The following is a 20206-nucleotide window of genomic DNA, read 5'->3' as shown; positions in this document are numbered from 1 at the left end:
GTTATGAACACACAAAACATCAACTAAAGCACAACCATTGACATGAAGAAGAAGAAGAGGATTAGGGAATTCTGGTTTAAGAGAAAAATAGAGGAGAAAGATGGAGGCGGTTATTCATGTTTTTGGCCAGATTTATGGAGAAACCGATGTCTCATATATAAATAGAATGATATGCTTTAATTGATAACATAATTGTTGAATTTAAAGATTCTACAATTAAATGTAATTATGCTTGAATTGTGAAATATATTTTCGAAAGTATGAATAGATTCTATAATTAAATATGAGTAGATTCTATAATTAAGGATTCCATAATTTAATGTAATTGTGTTTGAAATGTAATTGGTAAATTTAAAGATTCTATAATTAGATGTTTGAATTCTATTTTGAGAAGATGATGTCATCAATTTGATCTAATGGTGAAAATCCTATGATTGAAATACAATCAAGGGCCTTGATTGCTTCATTGGTAAATTAAAAGGTTCTCTTTTAATAATATTTAGAGATTGCTAAAACGGACTATGTTAAAATTAATCGGTGGTTTTGAATTATAGATATAACAAATTTTCTAATCCCTTTGCAGAAAATAGCTAAAAATAACCTATAATTATAAAAACTAGACGAATTCTCGTGCGTTGCGCAGCGAAGATTAAAAATATATTGTTAAAATATTAAAAGATATATGTTTAAAATGGTTATGTTATTGACATTAACTTTGAGATAATATTTTTACACTAATATATATATATATATATATATATATATATATATATATATATATATATATATATATAATTATTTTGAACAATAATATTAATTGACATCAACCCACATTCCTTATTAATATAATTAAATATAATTATCTATTTAGTATTATTTTTAACAATTATTATTATTGATTAATTATATTTTTACTTATGCGATCATTTTTTAATTTCAATAATGATGTTCATTTAAAATACAATTTATTTATAGCTAAATGTAGTTTATAATTTGATGTTATTATCATTTAAATTTGTTATTCCTTAATTTTAAACCACTTATTATTAATAATAAGTTAAATAAGACTTTTAAGAAACACTTAATATTATTATTAAAATTTGAAACATACACTAAATAATAAAGTGATAAGATAGACAATTTGCATTTCAAAAAAGACTTGCATGGATAATATGACATATCCATGTAATTTGATTTTATTATTTATAATCGTTGCTTATTATATATTTAAAACAAATCTTATATAAACATCCAACCTAAATATTCATCTTCAAGTTTTCTTTCTTCGCCACGTAAACAAACTTTTGTTATAAAGCCAAAAATGGAATAAAAGATACACTTAATTGTATGATCATGATATTTTGTATTTTGATTGGGGCTTGTACAAAACATGCATGAGCATATATTATTAATTTATCTTTTGTTTGGCATTGATGTAACATTTGAATAAGGAAAATAAGAGTTTGGGTAATTCAAATAAGATAGGTTCAAATCCAACGTATCAAACGGATTACCCATTTACTAAAGTCTAAAACCCAAAAACTCAAACATGTTCTAATACCATACAAATGCATGAGGTTTTAGCAAATTATTATCTCATATGAATTACTATTGATTATGTGTGATTAATTATTAAGAAGGTGAAAAGGTTTGGGGGTTTCAAATGCATGAGGTTTTAGCAAATTATTGTAGGGGGTTTCAAATGCATGAGATTCAAGGGAAAATGCAAGCTTTATAAGTATGTAAGATAGCCACTAAAATCGCAGATGGATTAGGGTAATCTGCGATTTTGTCTTCTCATCTGCGAATGTATAAGCGCTTAAAGCATAGGCGTGCATTGTAAGTTGTATGTTCGTAGATTAACCCTGTCCATCTGCGACCATTTGGAATTTTCTCTTTTTAAGAATACAAATTCCTAAATTTTTTTTAGAACCCTCATTTTTCTTCACTTTTGTTTGGGAAACTCTCTCAAGTCTCTCAGAGGAAGCTATAGACGATCGTATGTACTCTCCTGAAAACATGGTAAGATATTTACTATTTTGGTGTTATAATCATCATTTATCATGTTTAGGGTATGTTTGTTTACAACTTATTCATAAAAAGTAAGAAAAAAAAACATAAATCGAAGGTGTTGCCTTTCTGATTTTCGTAGATGTATAAGTTATATCCGATATTTAGAGCATTTCATAAGTAGCATTGTGGTTTTGATGCGTCGGTAGCCTTGGTATTGTTAGTATATTGCAGATATGTGATTGTACAAGTACATGATGCATAAATCGTGCATTGTGAGGCTGTATATTTGGTTTTCATGCATTATATTTGTAGTAAACAGATTTTCTGATGCATCTTCAAGTTGTACATTTGCCATTTGTAAGGCTATACAGTTGGTTTTCATAATTTATATTTGTAGCCAAATGATTTTTAATGCAAGTGCAAGTATTATGTGAATATGTTAGACAATTGTGATATAAATATGATTTATGTTATAAAACTTATTTACGATGCATCTTAAGGTTGTACCTTAGCATTTCATAGTATGTTATTGCAAGTGAATTGTCATATGTATATGTTTTTTTGATAGTTTTGTGAATTTTTAGTATAGTTAGAAATCCATTAACTAACTCTTTTAAGTTCTTATTCTAGATTCTTAATACATGATGTGATAAGATTACATTTTGATGTTTTATAGAATTGAAGAAAAGAGAGGAAGCTTAAGGGAAGACGTGAGCTGAATCTAATCGTGAAGAAATGGATTTCGATTGCATTGCTTGAAGATTAGAATTTTGAGCTACTACTTGGAGTTAGAATAGATTGCTATGAAATATGTATTAACATAGTTTTCAATTGAATTGCATTGTAAGGACAAATTTTTCCGCAATAAAATAAATTTTGATTTTATATTATTTATTTATCCTTGCAATGGCGTGTATGAAAAATTGATGTTTGAATGTTTCAGTTATTAGAAATAATGGATTATGTTATTTGTGGAAATGTCAAGAATTTACCAAATAGGGAGAGTTTCTCATCGCCCAAGTTTCAATTGGACAGAAACTTGGAATCATGCAACTTGGTTGCATGATTAATGAGAAATTTCATAATTGGAAATTAGACTAATTCGTTGACAAAGTGTCAAGTGAAGGACTATGAGATCAAGTACACAAAGTTGTATGTTGATCAAGTCCACCACAAGAGTGACAAAGATATTCGTCATGATTTACTAAAGGTTTAGTAAATATGATTATACTTATAAGATTAAGTGTAATTCTGAATTGATTGAAAGATTTTCAATCAATAGCAGAACGGATAAGAAGAATCAAGTAGGCAGAAAGATAAAAGTTTCTCTATTCTAAGAAGAAGGGAGAGTACCTTTTATTATGTTTTATGATAGGTCTTTATGATTAAGAACCGTATCTCAATTGATCCTCTATATGAATCTTAGTACAATTGTATGTCTGAGAAGAGGAATCAAGAATTGAAGAAATGGTTAAATCAAGAAGTCAATCATACTTCGTTCCAAAAACAAGTCTTAGAGTTAAGATTATGACATTGTGTGACAAGTCTTAAGAAGGTTTATAACATTCATCAAATGTGGAATTTGAAAAGGTTTTCTTATTCTTGCACATTTGAAATTGGAAAGTTGTGATGTCTTGGAGAAGACAAAGACCAACTAGGACCAATTTTGTGAAGTGTTTTGTCTTGATAAAAGCTACACTAACTCTTGAATATTTGTTTGTCGAGAAATGTTTATTGACAAGAGAATCTTATATGTCAAGGAGTCAGTGGGAGTCTCAATGGTCTTGAAAGGTCTCAAGAACAAATCAAGAATAAACCTTATCAATCATCACTAGCACACAATTTGAGGTTTATAACCTATCGTGTTGACATTATTTTGTTTCTATGCCATTCCAATTGAGTTAATTATGCATGTGAGTTCTATAAGTTCTCAATTGAACGCATAAAAGGCAAGCACCTTGATCAATGAAAAGTACATTAATAGGAAAGGGTGAGCTGCTTAACTACTTGGAAGACATGGTGGGCACTCGTGTTACCATAAGGCAAGAAATCAAGATTGAGAAAGTTCGGTTCATATGAGTTTGGATTTGCGCAAACTTTGGTTTTGACAAATTCGCATGGATAGGAACATATACACCATTAAAATCTAAGTGTCATAAGATTCCCTCCTTCATGAAAATGACTGTGAGGAAATGCTTTCACTAAGAGAGATTTTAAGAAGATAGTGATTGTGAAAATTGCATTCTTAAATTCGATTATGGTTACGGTATCCCTTTCCATGATTCGAATTGTGACATTTGGCAATTAGTCTGAATTGTTTAGACACACATATGAGCTATCTAAGGCAAAGGTGTATAAGATTAAGAAGCTTAGATAAAGGATTATCAAAGCATTAGGTATTAGAAATATGAACTTAAGAAATTCAATAGGTATTGTTTTTCTGGAAGTTAAGTTGGTTTCTGAATACACGTCAAAGCTAGTGGGAGCATAAGTGTTATGCTTATATGATAATAATCATCATGATAGTGGGAGCATAAATGTTGTTATTGTATGATTATTAAGGCAAGTATTGCAAGTTAGCAATATTAATTATAGAAAACAAGAGTTATACTTTGCAAAGTCGTAAGGGTTGAATAGTTGTTTTGCGATAATTAAGGGAGAGAATATTATGCTTCATTTCAAATCTAAAGGCTTAGATTGTGGAATGTTAATAAATTTAGTCAACGATACATAGTGCGTTCTCAAATTTTCGATTATGATTATGGCATCCCTCTTCATAATTCGAATTATAAGAACGTGACACATAAGATATTATGGCAGCAGATTAATAAAGTATCGTATCTTTATGTAAGACATTATGCATCGTGTCTCATACGCTTCGGGTATAGGATCGATTGCAAATGCTATAATATTTGACCATTCTAAAATTTTCCAAATGTCTAGCGCATTAAGAGGGAAAAAGGACAAGAATCCGTTTTGACTAAGATAATTAAACAACTATCAAAGGACGATCCAAAGCTCGTTGAGGATTGGTCGCTTGTGAGTAGTTGGAAGTATGGTATTGGATGGACCATATCGACATTATTATGAATAGATAAGATTCTATTAAGAATGAGTTGTCATATGGCAAATATGGAAATGTTTCCATATTGGGAGCTGAATATTGAGAATCTATGTCTAGATTAGAAACTTTTATGCAAGAAGGATGTTCAAAGGAATGTACTTTGAGTGAGAGACATCATAGAGATTGGCCAAGTCTTGATGATTTTGAGATATGACTTTACGAAAGGATCATTTCATACAATGTTAGAATCTAGCATATTCTTTAAGTGGCAAGAATTTGATATTCTTACACTTGTGATAAGGATTGGGAGTTGTGAAATGAGTATGATTGGAAATGTGTTCATTTGATCTGTTTTACAAAGTAAGTACGATAAGTAAACATTGTGTGCATGCTGAGAGCATGGGACAAGTGTAGTAATAATTCAAGAAAGAAGTTGATTACCCGAAACAACAAATAATGAGTAATCAATATGGTGATTAAATAAAATGTTTTTATTTATACCCAGAGTTTGGGGCCATATGGGATTAGTATTATTCTTGTGTTTCACTTTGCATGTTTTGACTTCCTGAATAATTAATTATTTCAGAATATTCAAATTATTCGAACGGACCACAGTGGTTCATATGTTGGAAGTAGGTATGAATGAAGACTGTCGTGAATTGGTGTGTGGATTGTCTAAAGTATATTAGACATAAGCAAATGTTTGCTGCAACGTTCATGAGTGCTTATGAATATGATTTGAGCATTGGATTAAACCCACGCTCACTTGGATCACTTCATGAATTGTATCATGAGTGATTGGTGAGACGATAACATCTTATATTCTTGAAACCGAGATGTGTGAGTTGTATCTTGCGAGTCGGATACACATTGATAATATGTAAACGCACCAGTAACTTGGTGTTATAAAACATATTGTTGTGTGTGATTCGGTAAGTGAGTGCAAGCAAGCACTGAATCAAAGTTTATCCGTTCCTTTTATCCAAAGTAGGATGAAAGCGATATCTGTGGGCCCCTCGATGATTTAGTGATGGCACATAAGCGCTTGGCCAAACTGAGACTAATTTGATGTGTTCAATTGTAGTCTGTTATCAGTTGTCATAAATTGGGGAGCAGTATAGAGAGAATGGTTTAAATCCATGTCTCAGTCTATACGATATCTAGAATGGAGGAATATATGATCCCTTATCTAAAGGACATGTTTCTGATAAGATCAGAGTTGACAGCGGCTTTTGAAAGCTACGATTACAGACCAGGATCTGAAGTCATACGCAGAATAGTTATTAGACTTATCCAAGTGGGAGACTGTTGGATTAGTGTCTAAGTCCATAACTATTTTGGTATGTACTTGACCCGATGGTGCATGGTCCTTTTGGGTTGCCTTCACACCGGTGACTAGACAAGATGATTGTTGAGGAGAGAGGCTGGTTTATTGTTAAGAATAATAAATTGGGGTATAAATATGATTTGTTAATATATTATATGATTAATATATTAATTTGGAATCATATTATTAATTAGTATTTAATCAGAAATTAATTAGGAATTAATTTTGGGATTAAAGGAACTGACTGAAAGTGTAGGGACCATTTTGTAATTATTCAATAGTTGAGGCTTTGGGCCACTGGATCACCTTTATTAAGGCTTGAACGAAAATACTAGAAGGATCTAGGAGTTTTCGTCCAAGGGCTTAAGGAAAGGAGTCTATGGACTTGCTTAGGCCCTAAGCTAAGGGATTAGGGTTTACACCTGAAAACCCTAGTTAGCCTTAAGTATAAATAGCACCCTAAGGCACTAAGATTTCGTCCAAGCTTTGGGAAACCCTAAATGGGACGAAATCTAGGGCAAGATACCCTTTTCTCCTCTCAACAATATTCATCCTTTCACCTAGTGTGTTTGTGAGCCATTAGAGGTACTATAATTGTGGTACTTGCTTTTAAGAGCTAAGGAAATTCAAGGACCTAGTTGTTATTACTATATAACAATAAAAGGTATGTATTCTATTCTTTTATATCGATTTCGAAAATAATAGTAGCATCCCAGGTTTCTTTTTGTGTTCATAAAGTTGTACAACTAATAGTCAAAACATAGATCCAACTCTAGGGTTGCATGCACACATAGGATTGTTTGTATAAACCCATCAATTTCAAGTTGTGTTTGTAGTCTTTCCAGGATGGATGCAATTTATCAATGATGGTTGACACAACAATGGACTCATCCATATTCATATGGTGCAGTTTAAAGTAAATGTATATGTCAAGGAGTTCATTGAATTGTTCAGTAACAGACCTTGAGTCGTCCATCTTATAATTGTTAAAGTTACTTACCAGAAACTTCTTGCTAGAAGCATCCTCGGTGATATACTTCAACTCAAGGGTGCCCCACAACTCCTTGGCACACAAGGCTTCACTATGGATATCAAATAAAGCATCAAACATACCGTTAAGAATGTGACCTTTGCAGATGTAGTCATTGTTGTCCCATTTCTATCTCCTTCTTATCTCTTCAATAGTCTCAACAACACCTTCCTCTGGCTCTGCTAGTCTTGGAGTACCAGCACCTATGCTGCTTTCAGAGTTGTCAGCATGAAGTACATCTTCTTCTTCCAGCTCCTAAAGTCGACGCCTTCGAACTTCTCCAGCATTGCAAACTTGGTGGTCATCTCGCGGATTAAGTCACCCATCTCCAAGAATAGTAAATATCAATTTGAATGTTGGGAAATTTAGGGTTTATGGTGGAGATCTGGATACCAACTTGGATCGTAATATCACTTTCCGAACTGATATTTCTACCCTATGCCTGGGTTACAAGAAATTCATCCTAGGATAATCATAGTGGACACTTACGATTCTAGGCACAGAAATCGTAAGCCAGTATGCTAGAGGATTTTTGAAAGTATGATGAAAACGAGAGCTTAAGATCGTCCCATTTTTCTGAAAAGAAGAGTCGTTTATATAATAAACGATATTAGGGTTTCATTAGGGTTGGGCCGCTATAAATTCCTTTGGAAGGAAGTTAGGGTAATCCAGATTTTAATGAGGATTTAGGGTTACCAAAACTAACGAGTTTCGTTAGTTTTACCATAATCACTCTCAAGAATCGAAATATCACACTAGCGGGACACCAGCCAAGGGCTATGCCCCTTGGATCCCGCTAGGGGCGCTGCCCCTAGACCCCGCCAAAGGGGTGTTGCCCCTTTGGAAACCCCGGACCCAAGGGCGCTGCCTCTAGACCCCCGACTAGTCGTCGAACCGGCTATTAAGTTGATCTTATACATGCGTGCACTCCGTACCAACCCGTACACATATTAGAAAACAAATTAAGATGCCCCTTAGCTCACATGATAATTCAAGTTACATAAAATGAATGGTGAAACTAAAATCACCAACATCTTACTCCTCTGCATATTGTTCTTTACACGAGAACCACAATGATTCTTTGTATCCTGGCTGCCACTGCAGGTAGCAACGCTGACACCAAATGTTCCGACGATGTAAGAACTTTATATTGCTATTGTGATGACCAGATATGTCCTCTGCACTGTCAACAACCATTCTCACACACTCTGAGACCAAAATACTCGTTGTAGATCATCAACTACTCGAAATTGCTTTGCTTGTGATCAATCTTCTCAAAAAACAATGTCTCCTTGTTATCATCTCCAACAACCCCCATTGATGTCGCCCTCTGATCTAACCACCACCTCCTACGATTACAAAAGCCTAGTATAGGGTGGAGTTACCAGATTCAGATTCTTTGTAGGGGTTGTTTATCACCGTTGTGTGTAACTCAACTCAATCGCCATCGCCACCGTGTTTGGACAACATTAACCTCCTTCAAGTAACACACATGGGAGGAGCTCTGACGGTTCTGAACATGATAATCAATTTTCCTGAAGTTGGCTGACCACCGACCAAAAACCATTCCCAAATTCATCTTGAAAACTGACAAGCAGAAAGAACACATAATTTATATCAAGCGATTCTTTTTATATATCGAACTTCAAGTTAAATTTCCATGGGACTCTAAAACATGAAACGAAAAACATTTCTATAAAATTTGATGATCAGAATCCCTAATAGAAAATCTCAATTTGTTTATACCTAAAATAGAAATAGAGTTATTATGTTCGATGAGAAACTAAACGGACAAAACACACAATCGAAGGAAGGCGTCGAGAAATTGAGAAAAATGTTAGAAATAACTGAAATTGAAAAGGAAAGAGATGTGTATAAACACATGCGTCTCCTGTGTACTTGTTTCCTAAATACTTCTCCATTGATCTTCTTTGTATGCACTAGAGTTTTGGTAATGGGGAGGCAGGGGATGAAACTGAGCAATGTGTATGTGTGTTTGTGCGCGCCTTTCTCCTGCCTTTATCTCCACATATGGGAAGACTTTTTAATTGTTATCGGTTTATCACTAAACCAACCGCCATATGATTGATATGTAGATGAAAGTTTGACAGATGGGAAGAAATTAGAATGACGAAGCTACATGTCAACACTTTCTAGCCAAATAAAAAAGGCAAATAACAAACTAACCGATTATAATGGGTTTGTTACATAAATTAGCGGTAAAACACAAGTTGGTTCCCTTCATATGCAAAATATATAAATAAATAAATAATAAGATGACAAACTTTTTAAAATAAAACGATAAATTGGTTGGGCTAAAGTGACAATGAAACAAACAAGTTGGGAGCACGTTGAAACTTATCCAAAGTGTAATCTAATACTTACAATCTCTTGAAATGATACACGAAATTGTAAATTTAAATACCGATATTATGATTTCGATATATCTAAGTCGGAAATGAGATACACGAACTTGTGGATTTGTTAATAGGAAAAGGGAAAATGTCATCTTATCCTAACGAACTTGTCAAGTTTGTTTTAAAAGGTCACCCAATTAATCTTTTTTGTACATTAAGGGAACGACATATACATTGACCAATTGAAATGGTCCCTTGACCTGTAATAAAAAGTTTCTATGACAAATCAGTAAAAAAGAAACGATGAGGTGGCTGCCTAGTCACAGTTGATGTGGCAATTGACTCTGGTCCACGGTCAACCCTTGTTCCCCAAGATTGGACACCCCCTTATATAAATAAAGCGATGTCCTAATGAGTTTATCACGCCCACTTTGTTACCCTTATCGGTCTCTTTGTTTGTTCTTCCTTTCGTTTCCCACTTTGTGAGTCCATCGAACCACCACTTCGAGATCAGCAAGCATTAAAGAAAACAACCCATAAACGTTTATTAGAATAATTGCTACAATGCACGTGATGAAACTTAATTGTAAAAAAACATATATGAACGGAACAAGAATGGTTTGACTTTGACTGTAGATAGCAACTAAATTACAACATAACCTATATATGGTGTGTATCTAATACCGACTAACAAAGTATGCAAGTACAACGAGGGACACCCTTTATACCAGAAATGTAACTTCTAGCAACCTTAAAACAGATGTGAGATGAAATATAAGTCATAAGATGAAAGATACATAACCTAAAACAATTTCATTAAAACAGAGGGAGTATATAATATTTCTCTTTAAGACTAAACACACTAAGTTGAATCAATGCATGATTTTGGGTCAATTATAAAATTAACGACCATAGCTAAACATGGTGTAGAATATCACCAATCAATGCATGATTTTGGGTCAATTTTTGATTATTTCATCAATAATTGCAAATTATTGAGCATATTATGGTTTACACATGATATATATAGTAACATCAACCTAAAAATCCATTACCCATAAACACCAGAATGGCTGTTTATGTATAATCTGAGTAAAAGATCGAAAGAACATAAAAACTCACAAGGACCTTGAAGTAGATGTAATCATGGGCGTTGAAGCACCTTCATAAAGATGAATATAGTACCAATTATTGATTGAAAAATGGAAATTTTCAAACTTCATGGTTGGATTCACAAAACAACCACCATGCTTTTCTTACAAGAATTAGTATACAATACTTACCTAGTTCTTCATGATGTTGGGTCATAAGGGCCTTGTAATGACCAATTGCTTCTTGTAAAACAACACCCATTTGCTAATTTGTTAGTTATTCCAAAATCAAATGATTTTCGTGAAGAAAAATCACGAATTTATTTCAGAAAGGGAAGAACAGAATATTATCCATAATTGAATTTATTACCCACCCAAGTTCAAAGTAAGCTTTTGGACGTTGTACATTGAAATCAAGATCCCATCTTTGCAAAGAAATCAAGGAATTCTCCCAGTGAAGTTGTTTTTGTTGAACCTCAAAACTACCAAATATGTAAGTTTTTTCCCGATACATTTGGGAATATTTCCACCGAGTTTATTGTCACCCAAATCTATGACTTCCAAAACTTGTAGATTCCCTAATTCCCGAGGAAGTTTACCGATAAAGCTATTGTTGTTCATAATTTAAGTAATATAATAATGAATTACGAGCAATTGAACATGGAATGCTACTAGAGAGCTGATTTGAGCTTAATCTCATGCAGATTCCAAACACAATTGGTAATTTTCACCTGATACAATAGACAAATTTAATAATTTATTGTTCCATTAAAAATATAAACAAAATTGCCAACAAATTTAATTAAAAGAATGCTCAAAGGCATTTTAATATATATGAACTTACAATATTTTTAGATAAAGGGTAAGATGGTAACTTTACTTGGAACATGACCAAAATTGCTATAAAACATCAAAATAACCACCAAAATTGCAACAAATTCTTTTATTGTTTTGGAACAAAAATGCTTTTTTGAGGATAACTAGTCAAATCTATTCATAAGAAGTCTAATTACTTTCACGGTAGACCTCACATATGAATTTGAAGTCGATAAAGTAGCCCCCAAAGTTCACATATTTGTTCTATTATTATTTTTTCACATTGTATTAAACCTTAAATGTTGGGCTACTTTAACTGAGATTAACCCTAATCTAATCTCATAACTTGCAGACTCATAAGAATATAATCAAACAATCAACCAAGATCACTGCCATTGCAGATTCATACTAGACCATAGTCCTCTCTAAATACGAAATCCAACAAAAAAAAACTCCACCTTTCACCCAAACATCCTCTTTCTATACATGAAAAAACTAGAAATTTTACAAATGAAGAAATAAAGAACGAGTCAATTACATGTTTCTTACTTACTTGGACCAATGTAGATGAAAACCGGGGGATACAACAGCATGTTGGGAGTGAGAGCAGCAGCAGAAGGTCGAGAATTAAAAAGAAAAAAAAAATCTACAACTCAAATACATAGTAATCTAAATCTACAACTTGATCATGTATAAATACCAAATCCAAAAGAACTTTTGTAAATTAGCACCTCTAAACAACACTGATATGACAAAGGTCATACAAATACAAAATCCAAATAGTAATACATTAGAATAAGCATATCTCAAAAGCAAAACCATCACTGATAACATGCATTCAAGAACTACTTGCATTCCACATGATCTATGCAGCTATTCTCTTCCTCTCTTGAACTTGGCAACTCTTACCACAACTGCAACGTATATCTTATCCATGGTTTCCTCAGCAAACATGAAAAGTTTGTGTCTCCACTGCTTCTTGAACATCAGAACTCCAATAACACCCCAAAACCCTGTTCCAAAACCACTCATTATATCCACATAAAACAACCATACCTTCATCTTCTCATCAGCTGCTTTGTGTTTCTTCTTGCTTGTTGTTGTTGGATCTTGATGATTTGAGCAACTGTTTGGCAGTGGAGGTCCACATAGACCTTTGTTCCCAGCATAAATTGATGGATCATCAATAAGCGTCTGCAGTTGATTTCCTGTTGGAATTTGACCCGACAAATTGTTGTGTGACAGATTCAAATGGCTCAAAAAGTTCAGAGCTGCCATGCTTGAAGGGATCCTTCCGCTCAACTCGTTTTTTGAGAAATCAAGAGTTTCCAACTTCATCATCTTTCCAATGCTCTCTGGAATACCCCCTCTCAGATGATTATTAGACAGATTCAGACCCACCAACATGGAAAGTGCAGTGAGCTCAACAGGTATTTCTCCCACAAGTTTATTGCTTGAAAGGTGCATGTTAAACACTATATCCCAAGTTGTTGTATATTCAAGATCAACACCTTTCATGACCTGAATCACATTCATATCATGGTCGATAACTGTATAATCTACATTCATCAAGTGACCCACAACCATGCCATTTAAGTTTCCTACACACGGAGGAATGGTTCCGGTTAAGTTGTTGTATGCAAGATCCAAAATTTGAAGATTTGAACTTTTGCAAAGAGATGGAGGAATTCTACCAGTGAAGTTGTTTTTGTGTAAACTCAAAACTACCAAAGATGTAAGTTTTTTCCCTATCCAATTGGGTATATTTCCATATAATTTATTGTCACCCAAATCTAAGACTCCCAAACCTTGTAGATTCCCTAATTCTGGAGGAACTTCACCAGTAAAGTTATTTTTGTTCAAATTTAACCAAAATAATGATGAAATAAGAGCAATTGAGCTAGGAATGGCACCAGAGAGCTGATTTGAGCTTATACTCATGATAACCAAACCCTGCAGATTCCCCATACAGTTGGGAATTTTCCCACTTAACATGTTTCTTGAAAGATCAAGTCCTTGCAAATCCGTCCTTGTGCACAATGACCTTGGAATCGACCCATTGAAAAGGTTATATTCCAGAAGTAATAGATGTAAAGGCCCATATACATGATCATTTTTCACATTAGGAAGGTTTTTCAAAGATCCGCTGAGTTTGTTGTGAGAGAGATCTAAGAAAATGATGGGCATCTTCCGCAGCCATGTGGGCAGCGGCCCTGAAAGTGTAGCATTGGACAACAATAACCATTTAAGTTTCCTCTGATGTCGAAGCCACTGCGGAAATCCATTCCTGATATTGCAAGAGCTTAGATAAAGATATCTCAACTGGAATGGAGGTATCCACCCACGTGAAACATTGAATGTCAGCTTACTCATTTCCAATTTCTTCAACACTGAAAGATTAGCAAAATGGGCTTCGGTAACCGCTCCTTCTAAAGAATTGTTAGAGATAGAGAGAGTACGGAGTTTGGCAAGTTGCCCAATCGAAACTGGAATAGTCCCGTCTAATAAATTAGAATGTAGATACAATTTTGTTAAAGCTGCTAATTTTCCAAGGGATTCTGGAATTGAACCATTCAATTGGTTATAAGAAAGGATGAGTTGGGTAAGATTCCCAAGGAATTCTGGAATGGGACCAGTCAACTGGTTTTCAGATAGATCAAGTACTTGTAAAAATCTTAATCTTCCTAGAGATTCAGGGATTGAACCAGTCAGTCCATTCTGCGATAGATCAAGGTGTCTTAAATTCACCAGTCTTCCAAGTGTTTCTGGAATTCTACCATTTAAACTCCGACTTAATTCCAGAAACTCCAAAGCATATATGGAGCACTCTGATGCATTTTTTGGTGTGTCAATCATTTCCATAGCAAACTCATTATCTGTTACACTTAATTGTTTCAGGTGGCACTGTCTCCAGACTCCAACATCCTCAATATGCTTAAACTTGTTAGAAGAAAGATGAAGCTCTAGAAGTTTAGGCATAATAGGAAGCGATGAATTCAGCATGGTATCTGAAAGGTCAAGGACTTCTAGGGAGCTCATGTTTGTCAATACAGATGGAAATATACCTCCAAGTGGATTATTGCTAAGATCGAGGTGCTGGATGTTAGAAAGTGTACTGTAATTAAGATGTGGAGAAGATAGATGCGTCTTATCCAGCCCACAACCTGACAAATGAAGCTCTGACAAAGAAGGGATCATGCTTAGCAATTTTGCAAAGTTTGATCCCAAACTAAGATCAAACCATGAAAGATCCAGGAATTCTAGAAATGTCATGTTTTGAAGAAGGAAGGGGAGTGGACCTTTGAAAGAATTGTAGCCAAGATCGAGGTGTTTTATATTAGGAAGTATTCTACTGGAATTAAGAAAAGGACCAAGATTAACATTGGAAAGTCTACAATGTGACAAACTTAACTCTTTTAAGGAGGGAATCATGTGAAGCATCATGTCCCAGTTTTGTGCTCCACTAAGATCCACATAACTCAAGTTGAGAAGCTCGAGTGACGAAAGGCCAAAAGCCCATGCCATATCATCTGCCTTCAGAAAGTTTTCAGAATCGTATGAACTGAGATCAAGAACCTTTAAATTAGAAAGATTTCCAATGTGAGGAGGAATGATACCTTCAAAACCAGCATAAGAGAGATTCAGGTAACTCAGGTGTTTCAAGGATCCAATAAACTCAGGGATCCGACTTCCTTGGAAATCATTCCCACTCAAGTCGAGGTATTTGAGATGCCTCAACTCTGCCAAAGAAGAGCTCACCTTTTTACCAACTAAGTAGTCATAGAAGTAATCTCCTTTGAGATGAAGGCCTTGAACATTTCCAGTGACACCGTCACACTGGATTCCTTCCCACAGGCAACACTCATTTCCAACCCATGATGACATCATTCCTGAGTCATCTTCGACAATACTGTGTTTGAAGTTGAGAAGAGCAAGTTGCTCTTGCTCAGAGCAAAGGACACTAACATTTCCAACCCCCAAACAAGTACATGTGGCTGCAAACAAAAACACACATATGAAAATGAGATGGATCCCCATTATCAACCTTAACTCAGTTTTAGTTTAGAAGAAAGTTGAAGTAGAAAAGATGGGTTGTGATGAAGAAGTGATGGGTTATTATGATGAAGCAACGAGTACATTTATAAAGCCATAAATGAATATTGGAAGACTTGGAAGTCAAAGGAGAATTTGTATCCACAACCTTATATTCTTATGCTATTTTTTTTTTTTGTCTGTCAATCAAAAAAAGTGGTTTGTGGGACAAGACTATTCCACATAGCACATGGAATTCTATTTTGCCACAAATTTTTAACAAAATATGAATTGAATAAAACACAGTATTTGACAAACAAGCATCTCCATTTTGATAAATCATAGATACATTATAAATATTTTTAAGTGATGGTTACAATTATAAACTGGGAATTAAAATAATAATTTTAATTTATCACAACAAAATTACAAGTTGCAAACTAGGCAGTATATCATTCACTACTACAGTATTCAAGTGTTTTAAAAAATGTGATGAAACAAGTTTATCCACATGCTTTTGGTCTTTTTCTATATCTACTTTTCCCCAAAATAGGCATGGAAATCAATGTTTAATTTGTATCCACAAAATTGTATTTTTTGGTCATGAGCTAATACTTCCAATCTCTTGAATCACATTATTTATAAAAAACTATATTATTATTTTTATAAATTAAAATACACAAACTTGTGAATTTAAAAACTATATTATTGTTTTAATATATTTAAGTCAGAAATGATACATGTACTTGGGAATTTGTTCACAAGCAAATGATACATAAGACTTTGAAGTCAACATGGAAGTCAACGGACAATTTGTATCCACAAACTTGTATTCTTTTGGTCCAGGTTCACTTTTAATTTTCTGTTAATCAAAATAAGTGGTTTTGGTCCAAGTTTATTCCCCATAGCACACGTAATTACTTGGTCACAAGTCTTTAACAATTTATGAATTGAAAAAAGCACAATATATATTGACAAACAAGCATTTATGTGTTTGAGAAATCAAAGATGGATTATAAATTTTTGTAAATTATTGTTCTATATTATAAAAATGATTTTTGGTTTCAACGATTTAAAAAACTAGATACAACAGAACAAGTTGTTTTTAGTATTATTTGATGTAATAATGTTAATGTGTCAAGGAAAGGAAACGTATTTTAATTTTTGATTTTTTAGCTTTGTTCCTAACAGTATGCTGGAGAAGGGTACAAGACTTGACATTGCATTTTGTGGAGTGTTTATGAAAATAAAATTTTAATTTATAACAGAAAATTTACAAGTTACAAATATGATGACTAAGTTGCCCATGCATGTGATGTGATGTGATGAAACAAGTTATTGTGATGGGAGACTTGGAAGTCAATTGAAAATTTGTATCCACAAGACAAGACTGCATGCTTATAGTCTATCTATATTTACTTTTCCATTGACCAAAATAAGACATGGAAATCAATTGTTGATTTGTATCCACAAAATTGTATTGATTTGGTCATGGGCTATTTTTCTTTTTAATTCTCTCAATCAAAGAAAGTGATTTTTGGCTAAATCAATTCCCCATGTCACACGTAAATGCATTTGCCCACAAAAACAATATATATGATGGTTTTAAGACTTGTCATAATTAAAGATTATAAACTTGATTTTGAAATTTAATGATTTACAGAAATACCTAAAATATATTTTTTTTTAATTTTAAAACTTATTCAAAGTGTAATCTAATACTTACAATCTCCTGAATCACATTATTTTAAAACTATATTGTTATTTTTATGTATTAAAGTCAGGAATGATATAGGAACTTGTGAATTTAAAAAACTACATTAAATGATACATGAACTTGTGAATATGTTACCTCACATATGATTCTTAAAGTCCACAAAGTAGCCCCCAAAGTTTATGTTATATCTCTGACACTTGGGTTCCCTAAATTACAGGAAACATTCGGTTTGTTTAATTGATTATTTTATTAAAGTGTGGTGTATACAAGACATGGTGTTTTTCAACTATTACAAGGTTCACATAGATAACTCACCCACTCGAGTTAGAAAAAACTGACCTGTAACATGGTTATGAGTATAATATATGATGCATCTTCAATGACCTAAAGAAACAAATCAAATAAAGTAAAGGGCAAGGTTAGTCCTTATCTATATATACAATAAAACCCTCAAAACACATAATAAAATTAAAAAGGGGTTACCCTGCAAGAAAAAAGTAAAATTAAAGAAACAAGGATAGCATCATAACACAAGAGGTAATGAATACATAAAATCTTTTTCATGCTCTGTGGGTTCAACCAACATTAATATAATGATAAAAAAAAAAAACCTACAAAATGAGAATGTTTTGGATAGCTAAAATGCATGTATAACCTACATTAAAGTAAGTAATTAACAACATGTAGAACTTTTGAAAGCCCACTAGTCAGCAGATTTAAAAAGAGTAATAATATCTTGCAAGAAATTACCTTTCCAATTAAAATGGATTTTGCATTCTTGAAGCTATGACCAAATCTTTGACATTCGCCAGATGCCTATTTGCAATGTTTTCACCTGATAAATTAATTGACAAATTTAATTTGTTGCTCTGTTTTATAATATAAGCTACTTAATTAATAAAACAAAAAGAATACTCAAAGACATTCCAATAAAGACTAATCCATCTGAAAGCGTATCTCAATTCAAGCCCTCCCTTTCTTAAACCAAATTGAAACTTAATGTATGTACTACAGAGGCACTGTCTAGGTATTGAATTCAATCTCATCAACAGCAAAACATTATAATTATATATAGCATTTCTACTAATTGATGCCATTCTTTTATTCTCTTGTCTTACTAGATATGCTTATATTTTGGTAACTAATAGTGTTATAGGAATACAACATTGAATGGCTGATTATGTTGTATATAGTGATTTGATGTTTTCTTACTTGTTTTTAAAGTAGTTAAAATAAGCATAATTAAGCACTTTCAGTTAGCAGCAGATGGGGATGGTCCAAACATTGGTATGTTTCTTTGAAAGAAATGAAAGTAGGATGCTATAAAGTATAAACAAATAAATGAAAGTAGGTTGCTACTTCTTGCATTTATCCCTTTCGCTTTTGAGCATAATAACATATATAGTGGCACTTTATGGTTCTATATCAACACTTGTTCTGCTACGAAGCTGTTATATTATCTCGGTTTCCAATACTTAAGAGAGGTTAAAATGGTAATTATGAGCAAAAACGATAAAGTTGGTCCAAATGGAAAAGTTCGTAAAATTTGAGGGTGATCCCATTGGTCCAGAGCACATAGTGTGGTGGTGTTTGGTTCGAAGAAAGTGATTGTCAACAAAGCATTACTACATTTATAAAATAAGGAAACCAAAATGAAGAATATTCACAGTCTCTGTCACTGTTCCAAAAAGAAGAAGAAGAAAGGAAAAAGGTGTAAGCAGGAGATGTTTTCAGGGAAAGTAAAAGAAAGAGTATTTGAAGTGTCTGGGGATCAAAACTGGAATTCAGACTCTGAATCCAATATAAATGAAAAAGAATGGTGTCTTTAAGAAACAATGTTAAAGTGCTTATCTATCAATATAAATGGAGTGGAGAAGGATTTTAAGAGAGCTTGGGTTAGAAATATGGTGCTTAAAAATCAGGTTACTTTTGCTGGGGAAAAAGAACATGCAATTATGCAGTAGCTGAGGCAATTGAAAGATCTGGTGAGCTTGTGTCAATGTGGGACCCAAATCTTTTTGATGTTATCAAATTAAAGGAAGAAATTATATTGTTGCAACTTGCAAGTAACTGAGATATGGAAAACCTGCAACACAATACGTCACCTCATCATTTAGTTGATTCTTTTTTATTTAAGTTGACATCATCCCATAGTTTTAGCATAATATATAATATTCTCAATTTCATTACTTAACATTGCCTAATTCACTCAAATCACCATTACCCATTTTAATCGAGAAATTGACAAAATTAGGTCAGGAAACACAATCTCAACTCAACTTTCTTCTAAGTTAGTTCTATGTCTTGATTTAGCTTACATCCCAACAACTAAACATCTTACAACCATTAATTTAACACAACTTAAGCAAACTTTACAAATGTAATCAACATACCTCGACTAAATCGGCACCCAGTTCAACCCAGAATGATTTCTCCTCAATATTACAAGCCATATGCTTAAATCGACTGTACTATGATTTTCAATTCACTGATTGACTTCATGAATTCTCCTTCTTTCGTCTTTCGCTTTACTCGAACTTCCTCGTTTTCATCTGATACGAGATCTGGTCATATTTCCGTTATTTAATATATATTTAATTCATTTTAGAGTAAAACACTTTTTTGGTCCCTATGGTTTTGCCAAAATAGCGCTTTTGGTCCTACTATTCGCTTTTTGTTATGGGTGATCCCTATGGAGGGTTTTGTTACCACTTGTGGTCCCTGCATTGCATTGTTAAATCTAACAGTTTAGATGTTAG

The 20206-nt window shown here is 33.3% G+C and overlaps 1 protein-coding gene across 3 annotated transcripts; it reads right to left on the bottom strand.

The window, feature by feature from the left end:
• Positions 1 to 12157: 12157 nt before the first annotated feature.
• On the bottom strand, positions 12158 to 19993 carry LOC145065514 (receptor-like protein EIX2). 3 transcript variants are annotated; one of them, XM_079012513.1, is made up of 5 exons: positions 19841 to 19993; positions 18198 to 18282; positions 17787 to 17831; positions 17583 to 17653; positions 12158 to 15693 (listed from the first exon to the last, which is right to left on the bottom strand). In XM_079012513.1, exon 5 carries the CDS (start codon positions 15584 to 15586, stop codon positions 12572 to 12574), a length of 3015 nt encoding a protein of 1004 aa, XP_078868639.1. In that variant the 5' UTR covers positions 15587 to 15693; positions 17583 to 17653; positions 17787 to 17831; positions 18198 to 18282; positions 19841 to 19993; the 3' UTR covers positions 12158 to 12571. The 3 variants fall into 3 exon arrangements, with proteins under 3 accessions (XP_078868639.1, XP_078868640.1, XP_078868638.1); XM_079012514.1 differs by lacking the exon at positions 17583 to 17653; XM_079012512.1 differs by lacking the exons at positions 17583 to 17653; positions 17787 to 17831; positions 18198 to 18282; positions 19841 to 19993 and having other exon boundaries at positions 12158 to 15922.
• Positions 19994 to 20206: the final 213 nt, after the last annotated feature.

Source organism: Lactuca serriola, chromosome 8 (assembly GCF_051521515.1).
Source record: "Lactuca serriola cultivar US96UC23 chromosome 8, Lser_US96UC23_V15, whole genome shotgun sequence".
Lineage (NCBI taxonomy): Eukaryota > Viridiplantae > Streptophyta > Magnoliopsida > Asterales > Asteraceae > Lactuca > Lactuca serriola.
The sequence above is the reverse complement of the archived record's forward strand: the minus strand, read 5'-3'. Positions and strand labels throughout refer to the sequence as shown.

Bases quoted from the DNA above. Each gene is read 5' to 3' on its own strand.
- LOC145065514 (XM_079012512.1), bottom strand. From the start codon at position 15,736: ATGGGGATCCATCTCATTTTCATATGTGTGTTTTTGTTTGCAGCCACA.